This window comes from Elephas maximus, chromosome 1 (genome assembly GCF_024166365.1).
Source record: "Elephas maximus indicus isolate mEleMax1 chromosome 1, mEleMax1 primary haplotype, whole genome shotgun sequence".
Classification (NCBI taxonomy): Eukaryota; Metazoa; Chordata; class Mammalia; order Proboscidea; family Elephantidae; genus Elephas; species Elephas maximus.
In genome coordinates this window covers 197,652,296-197,667,301 of record NC_064819.1, presented here as the reverse complement: position 1 = coordinate 197,667,301, position 15,006 = coordinate 197,652,296, and the positions used below count along the sequence as shown (strand labels likewise).

Here is a 15,006-nt window from a genome sequence, read left to right as displayed (position 1 = left end):
TTGCTTATTGGGTAATCCATCCTTGTCAACCTCCCTTGGGAGAGTCCGTATCGAAGTGCTTATATGTAAGCAATTCCTTCCTTAGAGGATTGCGTTTCAAATGTTTCCTTTGTTTTTCATTTGGTTTTAAAGCTAGAAAACATTATAATTTTATGACGGCAGTGGGTATATTTTATATATTTTAGAGTGGTACAATTCAAAACAAAGAAGTATAGTGCTCCAGGATTTTTATGTGTACCTTCACTGAAACAAATGTTACCCACCTTCTGTTAGTTTACAAATCGACATAATCTTGGCAGTCTGGATACCAATTCTTTCTGTGGCTTCCCAGGTGAATAATCGCTTTTCAAAACTGTTCTCTGACCCATCAACTACTGTCATCCATGAATCAACCTTTGATTGTACGTCTTATTCATTCTTGGAAGATACCTTGATATGAATGGTCCAGGATTTAAAATTTCAATATCCAGCTTGAAAATAAACCATCTGCTTTCTGGGTGAGCTCCTTGAGAAAATTAATTTCTTTTTCTATCACTATCAAATTAAGAATAAATGCTCTTCACATTATTATATTTACTTTTTATTATTTTTTTCTCTATGTTGCTCATTCACTCATCAAATCATAGCTGAGCTATGATAAACAAGGCATTATATGAGATGCAGGAAGGAGTACAAAAATGCCCTTAAGAGGCTTATAGCAAAGGAAGTAAGAGAAGTATCTTAAGTAAGTATAATACAAATATAATACAAGGAACTCCAAGAAATTTAAGCTGGATTCAGAAGAGGACATGGAACAAGGGATATCATAGCTGATGTTAGATGCATCTTGACTGAAAGCAGAGAATATCAGAAAGATGTTTACCTGTGTTTGATTGATTATGCAAAGGCATTCAAATGTGTGGATCATAATAAATTATGGATAACATTGGGAAGAATGGGAATTCCAGAACACTTAATTGTACTCAGCCTTTTGAACAGAACAAGGGGATACTGCATGGTTTAAAGTCAGGAAAGGTGTGCATCAGTGTTGCATCCTTTCACCATACTTATTCAATCTGCATGCTGAGCAAATAATCCAAGAAGCTGGACTATAAAAAGAAGAACACGGCATCAAGATTGGATGAAGATTTATTAACAACCTTCGGTATGCGGAGGACACAATCTTGCTTGCTGAAAATCAAGTGAATTTGAAGGACTTACTGATGAAGATCAAAGACTACACCCTTCAGTATAGACTGCATTCAACAAAAAGAAAACAAAAATCCTCACAACTGGGCCAATAAGCAACATCACAATAAATGGAGAAAAGATTGAAGTTGTCAAGGATTTCATTTTACTTGGATCTACAATCAACACCCATGGAAGCAGTAGTCAGAAAATCAAATGACACGTTGCATTGGCCAAATCTGCTGCAAAAGACCTCTTTAAAGTGTTAAAAAGCAAAGATGTCACCTTGTAGACTAAGGTGCACCTGACCCAAGCCAAAGTGTTTTCAATTGCCTCACACGCCTGTGAAAGCTGAACAAAGGATAAAGAAAACCTAAGAAGAATTGATGCCTCTGAATTATGCTGTTGACGAAGACTATTGAATATACCATGGACTACCAGAATGAACAAATCTGTCTTGGAAGAAGTACAACCAGAATGCTCCTTAGAAGCAAGGATGATGAGACTTCATCTCACATACACTGGATATGTTACCAGGAAGGACCAGTCCCTAGAGAAGGGCATCATGCTTGGTAAAGTAGAGGGTAGAGGAAAAAAAAAAATCCCTCAAGCATACCAATGATTGTGAGGGTGGTGCAGTACAAGGCAGTGTTTCATTTAGTGGTACACAGGGTCACTGTGAATCAGAACTGACTTTATCTTGCCTTTTATAAGTTTCTGGAAGGCAGAGATCATACCTTCTACCTTCTTACCACCCAACTCAGTCTCTAAAGCACAGATGAAAATATAATTGATCCTAAACACCTAAACATGATGGTGAGAGTTCAGAACTTACAGCGTGAATTTATTTTATATTTATGAAATTTCTCTTTTCTTTAGATAATAGTCCATCACTTCTCTGTACTGATTAACATTAAAAGATTTAACATATAATTTAATGGTTTTATTTTTAAAACCTTGTTTTAACTGTTTATCTCAACAAAATGAAGTCTAGTGTACTCTCTCAGCATTTCAACTGGGTAGCTTCTGCAATCCAGTAAATTCATTTTAATGTTTTATTTGTTGAGAGCCCATTAGTGATTCTTCTAATTTACAAATGTGATGATAATGTTCACACCTAAGCCTATGAAATAGGGTAATTTTCAGAATGCTCCAGACTTTCACTTTAGAGATTAATATTCCTGTATATCACCATATTTTCTTAAAGTCAAATATTCTGTTTTTATTGTTTATTTTAAAACCATTGCTCTAATTCATTATATTAACCAAAATTAAATAAAAACTAATAATAGTCAATTACTTTTCCATTGTCAATTATTAATCCATATAATGAATGTCTTCATGCTCTCACATGCTGTGATATTAAAGTGTTGCTGCACTTTAGATCAGTTTCTCAACCCACTTTTCATTATCATGCCCCTAAGGAACCACTTTAAGTTGTTTTTCTCATAATCATTTCTACCGTGAAATTTTGTATAATTTTATGAATATGTTTGCTTTATACATAAAGAGTATGATGTTTTTGCCCTACCAGAACCAATTTTCACCCCTAAGAGAACTGTGTGCTTTAGACACATATTTGTAATGAATATATTTAGCTAAGTGTCTAGTCAAATATGTCATGACCCATCTTACAAAAATATTTATAATGGCTGTCCTTTTTTCTCTTGGTACTCTCTTCCCCTCAAAACAAAGTTAAATTAGAAAAGCCTTACTAAGTTCTTTTATTTTTGGTTTCTTGAAGTCAGATGCTGTTGGATTGACACCAATTTTCTTTTTCCTATAGTTTCCTCAGTACAGTCTCTCTCTAGAGAAATAGTCACAATAGTTTCCTTGAATTCTTTCTCATGAAGCTACCTTATTATAAATTAGGTACAACTTCAGCAGTACATGTTTAACCGTGATTGTTAGTCAACTGGGAATTCTGTTGACAATGTTACCAGAACTATCTCCAGTGACATTTGAGTTAGTTTTTTTGCGATAATTCCTTCAGGCGTTTTACAGTCATGCTCAGTTTTATGGGTGCTTGTAGTCAATTACAAGTTTTTCTCTGTTATGACCTTCATTCTAACGCATACTAGTATTAAAGTTAAGAAAGGGCAGGATATTTAGGTAATTCACAGTATTCGTTGAGTGCTTACTCTTTAAAGATATTGTTCCAAGTATCTTGACTTGGGCAGAAAATAAATAATTGGTAGGAGAGACAAAAGGAGAGAGAAAGAAATATATAGAGAGAGGAGAAATTAAATGAAAATTAGTTTTTGCTTTCACAAGCTTAGTTTTCAACACAAAACATTGCTTAACATAATATCATTTTAACAACTGTAGCTGTTGCAAAAGATAAACTGTGTGTACTTCTCATGCTAAAAATTTAACATTTATAATACTCAGTATTGAATATGAATTGAAGACCCTGTGTAGAAACAGAGCTCTGGTGGTACAGTGGTTAAGAGCTTGGCCGTTAATCAAAAGGTCAGCAGTTTCAATCCACCAGTGGCTCCTTGGAGACCCAATGGGGCAGTTCTGCTCTTCCTACAGGGTCACTATGAGTCAGAATCAACTCAATGGCAATGGTTTTGGTTTTTTGGTTTTATAGATTTGATTTTTTGTTCAAGCCTAAATAGTTAAGAAGATGACCATTACTGTACATAAATGGAAAAAGAGAAGGAAAATGGAAGACCAACAGAAATGTTAGCACTCCCTATAAATATCCTACTGGGGAAAAAGAATGGGAATGTATTTCTACCTGTGAAAAGCAATATAAATAAACAAAGTGTAATCCAGAAGCTATTTATGATTACGCTTTATAGTTGAATGGGGCTTCACTGTTATGATTACAGCTATTGAGAGTTAGATAGGAAAGATGTAATATTACTATTTCATAGATTTAGAAACAGGAATCAGATAGGGCAAGCAACTGTGAAAGCTTCATAGATTCTTGGTTTTCTTCCTTCCTTCTTTCTTATGTATGAGTCACTGTTACTACTTACTGTGAAATGATGAAGGAAATATATAGGGTCCATGCCATCATGGATCTAACATAGCCATTAAACATGATTGCAAATTCCAGCATAAAGGGAGAATAAAATTCATTTCATACCCATGTGACACAAAACACTAATATTTCATCACCCTGACCCCCAAAGTAAAGAGTAAGTTTTCTAGCTGCCCTTCCAGACTTGGAGGTGAGACTTTTCTAGTCTACTATTGAAAGTCAGGGAGCATTTCAGGAGTCTAAACTTAAGTGAAGGAGTACTAGTGGCACAATGGCTAAGCGCTGGGCTGCTAACCGGCCTGTCAGTGGTTCTAACCCATCATCCTAGGAAACCCTAAGGGGCACTTCTACTCTGTTTTATGTTGTTGCTATGAATCAGATTCGATGGCACACAACAACAATCAGTTTAAGTGAGTTCAGTCCCAATTTCTCTCTATGGATTTAAATTCTAGCTTTAAATCCTACTGAGGGCATTAACATCTCAAACTTTAGTTGCTGTATTAGGACAACTGGTTACCACCCCACCCCCACCTCCACTCTACAACCCTACTTTTTTTCAGTTTATGCTTAGATTTCCCTCTTTGTTATGATATCTAGGAATTTCCCTTTCTTTTCTGAATTGGAATGTTTATAAATTTATCTTCTATGTTTTATCCAGCATATAATAAATGCTGGATATGACAAAAGTAAAATGAAAGAAATCGGAAAAGTGCCCACATCAGCTCACTACAGCATCTTATCAGAATGTAAATATTGGAAATTTACAATAGAAGTAAATGTTGGTCCAAGACTTCATAATAAAAGCCTTCCTTAAAATGCCTATGCATTTCAGTAAATGAAGAAATTTCTAACGGAAGTTATGAATATTTATTATGTAATACAATATAAGGGAATTAATGCACAAATGTTTATAATAATATTCATTTTGGAGATGAACACTTATATAAAAAAATTTACATGTAATTTATATTCCTGATATTTAAAAAAAAAAATTTTAAGTAATTTACTCTGAATGGACATATAAGCATATATTCTTCTATTCAGCCCAAAATCTATCATTTCATTTGAATTTAATTCTTTAATATCATCTTCTCAATAAAATCATTCTTGCTAAATAGCATGTTCATCCCTGCTTTTTATAATAATAATGTTTCAAACACCTATGTCAAATCATGGCTTTGTTAAACAGAATGACTTACTGCATTTTCTTATTTATAAATGTCTTTTCAGTATTTAAATTAAATTTTTTTGTTGTAATTCCAGGCTATTTATTCTTCTAATAAACAAGAAACTATATATACAATTGTAATAAATTTCATACCTCACATATTGTGATATAATACGTTATATGCACGCAATTTGTGATTTCAGAAACTATGACGAACTTTAATGAAACTTGCTTTCTGTCTTCAAAAAACATTTACTGTATAAAAGTTTATAGAGGTCAATTTAAAATATCACATAAAGGCAACTCTTTCAATGATGCTATTCATTTAATTTTTCATTCCCTTTTTTGATTTCTTAATTGTTATTTATTGTTGTGTTTTAATTGTCTTCGTATGCTTCAAGTGTCTTTGAGGGAGGCACTTTTCTTATTAGGATCACAATCACTCTGGGCACAATATTCAGTCAGGCAGAAAACACACAGTAAGTAGCTCAAGCAGCTTCCCTCAGAGCTGTTGATGGTTGAAGCAATCTTGTTCTAGCCTTTCTTGCTATATTTACCAGTGAAAATGAACAAAATGAATCTTGCCTCTCTCACTGATTTGTTACTCTTTCCTTGCAAATACGAGGCATCTCTGTTCTGTGAATGTTACATGTATAAAAACTTTTTTTCCAATTTGATTTCCAATATACCAGATATTCAAAAGTTTCTCCTCCATTTTAAGCTTAGCTTTGCCTGTCTTTTATTTGATCAAATGGTAAAGGTTAGAGATTTCTGTGGAGTTTTGGAGATATAATAAAACACACACAGGATATGTTTTGTTAACATAAGAAAGGATGACCTAAGATCCTATTAAAAAAAGAAAAGAAAAGAAAAAAAAAACATTGCCATCGAGTAAATTTTGACTCATAGTGACCCTATAGGACAGAGCAGAACTGCCCCATAGGGTTTCCAAGGAGTACATAGTAGATTCAAACTGCTGACCTTTTTTGGTTAAGCGGCCATTGCACTTAACCACTATGCCACCAGAGCTTCCAGAGTCTACAGCATGCCCCAAAAGACATACAGGATGAAGAAGAGTAGTTGTCCTTAAACAGGCAATCACTTACAGAGTGAAAAAAAGACTTGGTCTTGTAGACCAATTTTTTTTTTCTTTTCAGATAATATTAGAATGAAAAGTGCTAGATTTAGAAATGTACTATATTACAGCACACGAGAACTCTTTACCAAGGGATTGCTGACTTTATGCCTGTTTGTTTAGACAAAAGTTTTATATTTTTCAATACTATAAGGTAGGTACCTGAATTACTCCTGATAGAGCATATCCCTGTTATAGAAATATAATAATATTTAGCTTGTTATTTCAGGTATTATTCCAATTAATACACAACCATAATACCAATATTTACAATTCATGATGGTTTAATGTTTGTTTATACACACATATAACAACTGTAAGCATATAATACTTTATAGCCACCTAGCTAAGATTAAAATATTAATAATGGAAGGACTCTTAATAAGATTCTATCCACCAATGAGAATAAAGGGGGAAAAAAAAAAGAAGTAACATCCATTTCCACATCAGTATGGCATGCTAGCTTCTTCAATAAATTGCTTATTTTCTCAGTAAATTTAGTTGCACACTGTTTGATCAGAATGTTACGGGACTGATTTAGCACAGCAAAAGGAGGTCAGTCTTAGAACTTGCTAATGTTTCTATGTTTCCTCTGTATGTATAAGCTGCAGGTATAATCCACCACTTGCTGTTAACATGATGAGCTATTAGTTGAGTGCACACAACAAATAAAGTTGAATATCTAAAAGTAGTCTTGGGAGGAAATATTGAGACTTGAATCAACTCCACTGGGGCTTTTTACATTTTCGATAAACAGAAAAGTTTAAACATGGTGAGTATTTGAATATCTACCTAGTCCCAAATATCAGATTATTTAAAAATCCAGAATGAGACACTTGACATAAATATTTTCAGGATGAGATGCAATGCTGTAGTAGATTTTAGTATGCTGTAGTTTTAAAGTGTTGTTATATTTAGTGCCATATGTTTTTAATTTCATAGACTAGACTAGTAATGGAAAAAATGTTTCTGCTATAAAATAAAAGAGACTCTAAAGCTGACTTCTCTTCTGTGTATGCATAGGTGTTTAGACAAATGGTAGGTGACTTATAAATGTCTTGCTGCAATGAACCTGGTAGCCATTTAAAAGACACTTATAGGAATGTCAGGTCGATAGTGAATATTTACAGTTGTTACAATTGCTTAATGTCAGCAAACATAACAGAGAAGTCAAAGAAAATGACCTTCTGTCTTGGCAGTAGGACATTACTAGAATAAACAATGTACCTTGCAGTTACAGGGTCCAAAACAAGGGTCCTCATTTCTGCTTCCTATGCCACTGCAGTTGCAGGATTGGCAACTGGGGTAGCCAGTGTAACCCCTGGCACATCGATCACAGCTTACCCCTCCAAAGCCACTTTTGCAATGACAGGATCCAGGTGCCAGACCTAGGAAAAGACCGAACACATATCAAAATTTTTAAAAACACATACATGCTTTAGTTCCAAAAATTATAACAAAAATAACCTTTAAAAATCTATTTTGCCATAAAAATTAGATATAACATGCACTTTAGTAAACAAAAGTTAAAACTGAAAAAGAATAGGGCTTAATTAGAAGTTGGCTACCATTTGCTAACACAGAATCTTCTGAGCAACTTTAAAAATATTTTAAAAAGGAAAAAGAAAAGAGAAAATATTACCAAAACTAAGGCTACATAAAACTGTTAAACAATGATCAAGGAAGAAATTCCATAAATTCTAACACTGATGATGCTGGATTGGAAAAAAAATAAGCAATAACGTATGAATACATGGAGGCTCATGAAATAAGCCTGTCTCCCCAGATGAACAGAGATGAAAAAGAGCAAAGGCAGGACCAAGATGGTGGAGTAGTCAGACATTTCCTGCGGTACCTTTTACAATAAAGACCCAAAAAAACAAGTGAATTGATTATATATGACAATCTAGGAACCCTGAATTCTGCTAAAGATCATTCAAAAACGGCTCCAGCAGTATATTGACAGGGAACTGCCAGAAATTCAGGCTGATTTCAGAAGAGGATATGGAACCAGGGATATCATTGCTGATGTCAGATGGATCCAGGCTGAAAGCAGAGAATAGCAGAAGGATGTTTACCTGTGTTTTATTGACTATGCAAAGGCATTTGACTGTGTGGATCATAACAAATTATGGACAACATTGCGAAGAATGGGAATTCCAGGACACTTAATTGTGCTCATGAGGAACCTTTACATAGATCAAGAGGCAGTTGTTCGGACAGAACCAGGGGATACTGATTGGTTTAAAGTCAGGAAAGGTGTGCGTCAGGGTTGTATTCTTTCACCATACCTATTTAATCTGTATGCTGAACAAATAATCCGAGAAGCTGGACTATATGAAGAAGAATGGGGCATCGGGATTGGAGGAAGACTCATTAACAACCTGTGTTATGCAGATGACACAACCTTGCTTGCTGAAAGTGAAGAGGACTTGAAGCACTTACTAATGAAGATCAAAGACCACAGCCTTCAGTATGGATTGCACCTCAACATAAAGAAAATGAAGATCCTCACAACTGGACCAATGAGCAACATCACGATGAATGGAGAAAAGATTGAAATTGTCAAGGATTTCATTTTACTTGGATTCACAATCAACAGCCATGGAAGCAGCAGTCAAGAAATCAAAAGACACATTGCATTGGGTAAATCTGCTGCAAAGGACCTCTTTAAAGTGTTGAAGAGCAAAGATGTCACCTTGAAGGCTAAGGTGCACCTGACCCGAGCCATGGTATTTTCAGTCGCATCATATGCATGTCAAAGCTGGACAATGAATAAGAAAGACCGAGGAAGAATTGATGCCTTTGAATTGTGTTGGTGAAGAATATTGAATATATCATGGACTGCCGAAAGAACAAATAAATCTGTCTTAGAAGAAGTACAACCAGAATGCTCCTTAGAAGCAAGGATGGCGAAACTGCATCTTACATACTTTGGACATGTTGTCAGGAGGAATCAGTCCCTGGAGAAGGACATCATGCTTGGCAAAGTACAGGGTCAGTGGAAAGGAGGAAGACCCTCAACGAAGTGGGTTGACACAGTGGTTACAACAATGAGCTCAAGCATAACAACGATTGTAAGGATGGCGCAGGACTGGGCAGTGTTTTGTTCTGTTGTGCATAGAGCTGCTATGAGTCAGAACTGACTAGACGGCACCTAACAACAACAACAACAAGGAGCCCTGAACATCAAAGGAAAAGTTGAGGAGTAGACTGAGTGGCAGGGGAGGGAGCAACAGTTCAGAAGAAGAGAGGATTTCCCAGACCTGATCTGGCAGGCACTGGGCAGGCTGGATTAGCAGGTGCTTGCAGCCTGAGGTAAGCAGTAGCACTCAGGATGCATTTTCCATGTCAGGAGAAATCAAGCAGCAGGGAGACTGCTCAGGCATCCAGAACCAGGGAGAAGTGGTGCTGGATCAACGAAATCTAAGTACAAGCATCTAACCTACTGCATGGATCAAAAAAACCTTCCCCCCTTTGGGAAGTACCTATCTCTCATTAACCTACCCCCTCCCCACTCTGCTCTGTGTCCTGGTCTGGCTTCAGTGATTGCTGAGCCCAAATGGGGTGGATGTAGGACCTGTCATGTACCCTGAGCCATTCTCCTGGCTTTGGAGAGGGAGCACATTAACAAACAGGAAAAAATAGGCTGCCAGCTCTTCTAAGCTGGGAAATCAGGACAGGCACAGCTTCTTTGCCTAGACACAGGTATAAGGAGTCCATGGACAGTGAATGCCTTTCACTCCTACCTAGATCTATGTGGGGCGATTTCAACAGTGTAGGCCGTCATTAGCACAGTAAAGAGGGTATGTTCCCGAAGCCTATTTTCAGCTGCAGCCCTCGTGGCAGATGGGAGACATTTGACACTGCCCTGCCCATTAAGCAGGGTCCTCAACTACACACACCAGGGGTCTGAGGACTGGTGGCTCCACCCACTCCACCTAGCCAACCGTGACAGGGTTCCAAGAACAAATGGTGCATCCCAGTCCTTACATCCAACAGCATTGGGTGGCCAAAGTTCAGCTGAAAAACCCACCCACCTACACGCTGTGGGGAACAGGGATATGTCTTCCACCTAATCACTCAAGGGCAGGTGTCAGCCCCCTGCCTTGATCAGCATATGGACTCCTACTACAGTCAAATACTTGTGCGTATTCCAATCACCCCTGCATATCTAGGACTGTAGGTGAGAGCCTGCTCCACACACTCAGTGATCAACAATTTGGACACCTGAGCTGAATCCACACAAGAAAAGTAAATGGACTCCTGTGTTCACATACCTAGTAACAAAGCTGACCACCTGGTGACAGGACATGAGAGCTTCAAAGACACCAATAATCAAAGTAGCTCATATAATCAGCTAGGACACAGAAAGGAAACATAACATTAATAAATATAATAACTTATTGATGTCTAGGAAACAACAGTCAGTATCAGGTCACATAAAGAGACAGACCATGATGGCTTCAGCAAGTGACCAAAACAAAGAACAAACAAACCCCCTGGATGCAAAACACAGAGCAAGCCAAGAAATACACAGAAAAAGCGACAGAGGATCTTAAGAAGGTTATACAAGAGCATAACGACAAATTTAAAAGAATGCAAGAATTCATAGATAGACAGCAAACAGAAATCCAAAAGATTAACAAAAAAAATTCAGAATTAGACAACTCAATAGAAAGTCATAGAAGTAGAACTGAGGCAATGGAAGTCAGAATTAGTGAGACTGAAGACAAAGCACTTGACACCAACTTATTTGAAGAAAAAATCAGATAAAAGAATAAAAAAAAAGAAAAAACCCTAAGAATTATATAGGACTCTATCAAGAGGAATAACCTAGGAGGGACTGGAATACCAGAATGGGGGGAGGGGGGAGATAACAGAAAATACAGAGAGAATTGTTTAAGATTTGTTGTCAGAAAACTTCCCTGATATCATGAAAGATGAGAGGATATCTATCCAAGAAGCTCATCAAAACCCACACAGGGTAGATCCCAGAAGAAAGACAACTAGACATTTTACCAAACTTGCCAAAACCAAAGATAAAGAGAATTTTAAGAGCAACTAGGGATAAACAAAAAGTCACCTACAAAGGAGAGTCAACAAAACTAAGCTCGGACTACTCAGCAGAAATCTTGCAGGCAAGAAGGCAATGGGATGAAATATATAAAGCCTTTAAGGAAAAAAAAAAAAAATAACCAGCCAAAGATTTTATATATAGAGAGCAAAACTGTTTCTCAAATATGATGGTGAAATTAGGGTATTTCCAGACAAATAGAAGTTTAGGGAATTTGTAAAAACAAACAAAAATTTCAAGAAATACTCAAGGGAGCCCTCTGGTTAGAAAATCAATAACATCAGATAACAATCCAAGACTAGAACACAAGACAGAACCAGCCAGATATCAACCCAGATAGGGAAGTCATAAAAAAAAATAAAAGCTAAAACACTAAAAATAGGGAAACAGAGACCTAAATATGTGAAAGATGACAACATTAAAACAAAAAAGACCCACTAAATAAGGTAGTCATAGGTCTTTCATATGGAGAAGAAGTCAAGGCGATATCAAGAAATAAAAGATTGGTTAAACTTAGAAAAACAGAGGCAAATATTAAATTAACCATGAAGGAAACTAACAATCCTATACATCAAAATAAAAAACAAGAAAAACATAGACTCAGCAAATACAAAATCAGCAATTAAAAAAGGTGAAAATACATAAAGAAAAACGACTCAGCACAGAAAATTAAGTGGAACAAAGAAACTGTCAGCACCTCACAAAAAGTACATCAAAATGACAACACTAACCTCATACCTGTCTATAATTACACTGAATGTAAATGGACTAAATGCACCAGCAAAGAGACAGAAAGTGGCAAATGGATAAAAAAACACGATCTCTCTATATGCTGCCTAAAAAAGATACACCTTAGACTCAAAGACACAAACAATATAAAACCCAATGAGTGGGAAAAATAATACCAAGCAAACAGCAATCAAAAGACAGAGGGAGTGGCAATATTAATCTCTGACAAAATAGACTTTAAAGCAAAATTCACCACCAAGAATAAGGAGGTACACTATATAATGACGAAAATGTCAATATGCCAGGAAGACACAACCTTAATAAATATTTAGGCAACCAGCAACACGGCTCCAAAATACATAAAACGAACTCTAACAGCACTGAAAAGAGAAACAGCTCTACAATAATAGTAGGAGACTTCAACATACCACTTTCAGTGAAGGACAGAACATCTAGAAAGAATCTCAATAAAGACACAGAAGATCTAAATGCTACAATCAACCAGCTTGACCTCATAGATATATACAGAGCACTCCATCCAACATCAGCCAAGTATACTTTCTTTTCCAACGCACATAGAACATTCTCCAGAATAGACCACATAGCAAGCCTTAACAAAATACAAAAAACTAAAATATTACAAAGCATCTTTTCTGACCACAAAGCCATAAAAGTAGAAATCAATAGCAGAAAAAGCAAGGAAAAAAATCAAATATATGGACACTGAACAACACATTGGACAAAAACTACTGGGTTATAGAATAAATCAAGGAAAGAATAAAGAAATTTACAGAATCAAATGAAAATGAAAACACATCCTGCTAGAACCTTTGGGACACAGCAAAAGCAGTGCTCAGAAGTCAGTTTATAGCAACACACAATCCAAAAAGAAGAAAGGGCCAAAATGAAAACATTAGTCATATAATTCAAACAAATAAAAAGAGAGCAGCAAAAGAAGCCCACAAGAAATAATAAAAATCAGATCAGAAATAAATGAAATAGAGAATAGAAAAACAATTGAAAAAGTTAACAAGACCAAAAGCTGGTTCTTTGAAAAAATCAACAAAATCAATAAATCATTGGCCAAACTGACAAAAGAAAAACAGGAGAGGGAACAAATAGCCCAAATAAGAAATGAGATGGGTGATATCACAACAGACCCAACTGAAATTAAAAGAATCACATCAGATTACTATGAAAAATTGCACTCGAACAAATTTGAAAGCCTAGAGGAAATGGACAAATTTCTAGAAACACACTATCTACCTAAACTAACACAAACAGAGGTAGAACAACTAAATAAACCTGTAACAAAAAAGAGAGTGAAGAGGTAATTAAAAAACGCCCAACAACAACAACGGCAAAAAAAAGCCCTGGCCCTGACAGGTTCACTGGACAATTCTAGCAAACTTTCTGAGAAGAGTTAACACCACTACTACTAAAGGTATTTCAGAGCATAGAAAAGATAGAAAAATACTCCTGAACTCATTCTATGAAACCAGTAAAGACACCACAAAAAAAGAAAATTACAGACCAATATCCCTCATGAACTTAGATGCAAAAAACTGTCAAAAAAATTCTAGCCAATAGAATTCAACACATCAAAAAAAAATAACTCGCCATGACCAAGTGGGATTCATACCAGGTATGCAGGGATGGTTCAACATTAGGAAAACAATCAATGTGAACCATCATATAAATAAAGCAAAAGACAAGAACCACATGATTTCATCAATTGATGCAGAAATGCATTTGACAATGTCTAACACCCATTCATGATAAATACTCTTAGCAAAATAGGAATAGAAGGGAAATTCCTCAACATAATAAAGGGCATTTATACAAAGCCAACAGCCAACATCATCCTAAATTAAGAAAGTCTGAAAGTATTTCCTTGAGGACGGGAACTGGACAAGGATGCCATTTTTCACCACTCTTACTCAACATTGTGCTGGAGGTCCTAGACAGAGCAATTAGGCAACAAAAAGAAATAAAGGGCATACAAATTGGTGAGGAAGAAGTAAAAGTATCCCTATCTGCAGACGATAGCTGCAACAATGGGCTCAAGCTTAACAATTGTGAGCATGGCGCAGGACTGGGCAGTGTTTTGTTCTGTAGCACATAGGGTCACTATGCATTGGAACCAGCCATGCACTGGACAGCACCTAACAACAACAATAACAATTTGCAGATGATATGACCTTACGCACAGAAAACCTCAAAGAATCCACAAGAAAACTACTGGAACTAATAGATTTCAATGAAGTATCAGGATACAAGATAAACATACAAAAATCAGTTGGATTCTTCTACACCAACAAAGAGAACTTCTAAGAGGAAATCACCAAATCAATACCAATTACAATAGCCCCCAAGAAGATAAAATACTTAGGATTAAATCTAACCGACTCGACAGCACCTAACAACAACAACAACAAATCTACCCATAGACGTAAAAGATCTATACAAAGAAAACTACAAGACACTACTACAAGAAACCAAAAGAAACCTACATAAGTGGAAAAATATACCTTGTTCATAGACAGAAAGACTCAGTATTGTGAAAATATCAATTCTACCCAATGCGATCTACAGATACAATGCAATCCCGATCCAATTTCCAAAGACATTTTTTATTGAGTTGGGGAAACAAATCACCAACTTCATGTGGAAAGGGCAGATAAGTAAAACATTACTGAAGAAGTACAAAGTAGGAGGCCGCACACTACCTGATT

The 15,006-nt window shown here is 36.1% G+C and overlaps 1 protein-coding gene across 2 annotated transcripts in view; it reads right to left on the bottom strand.

Annotated features, from left to right (window-relative positions):
- The window catches only part of LAMA2 (laminin subunit alpha 2), a 717,179-nt gene that overhangs the window by 386,608 nt on the left and 315,565 nt on the right, over positions 1–15,006 (bottom strand). For both annotated transcript variants that reach the window (XM_049901052.1, XM_049901136.1), the window contains exon 10: positions 7,693–7,853. In XM_049901052.1, the coding sequence (XP_049757009.1) occupies positions 7,693–7,853 (161 nt within the window). The remainder of the gene's footprint in view (positions 1–7,692; positions 7,854–15,006) is intronic.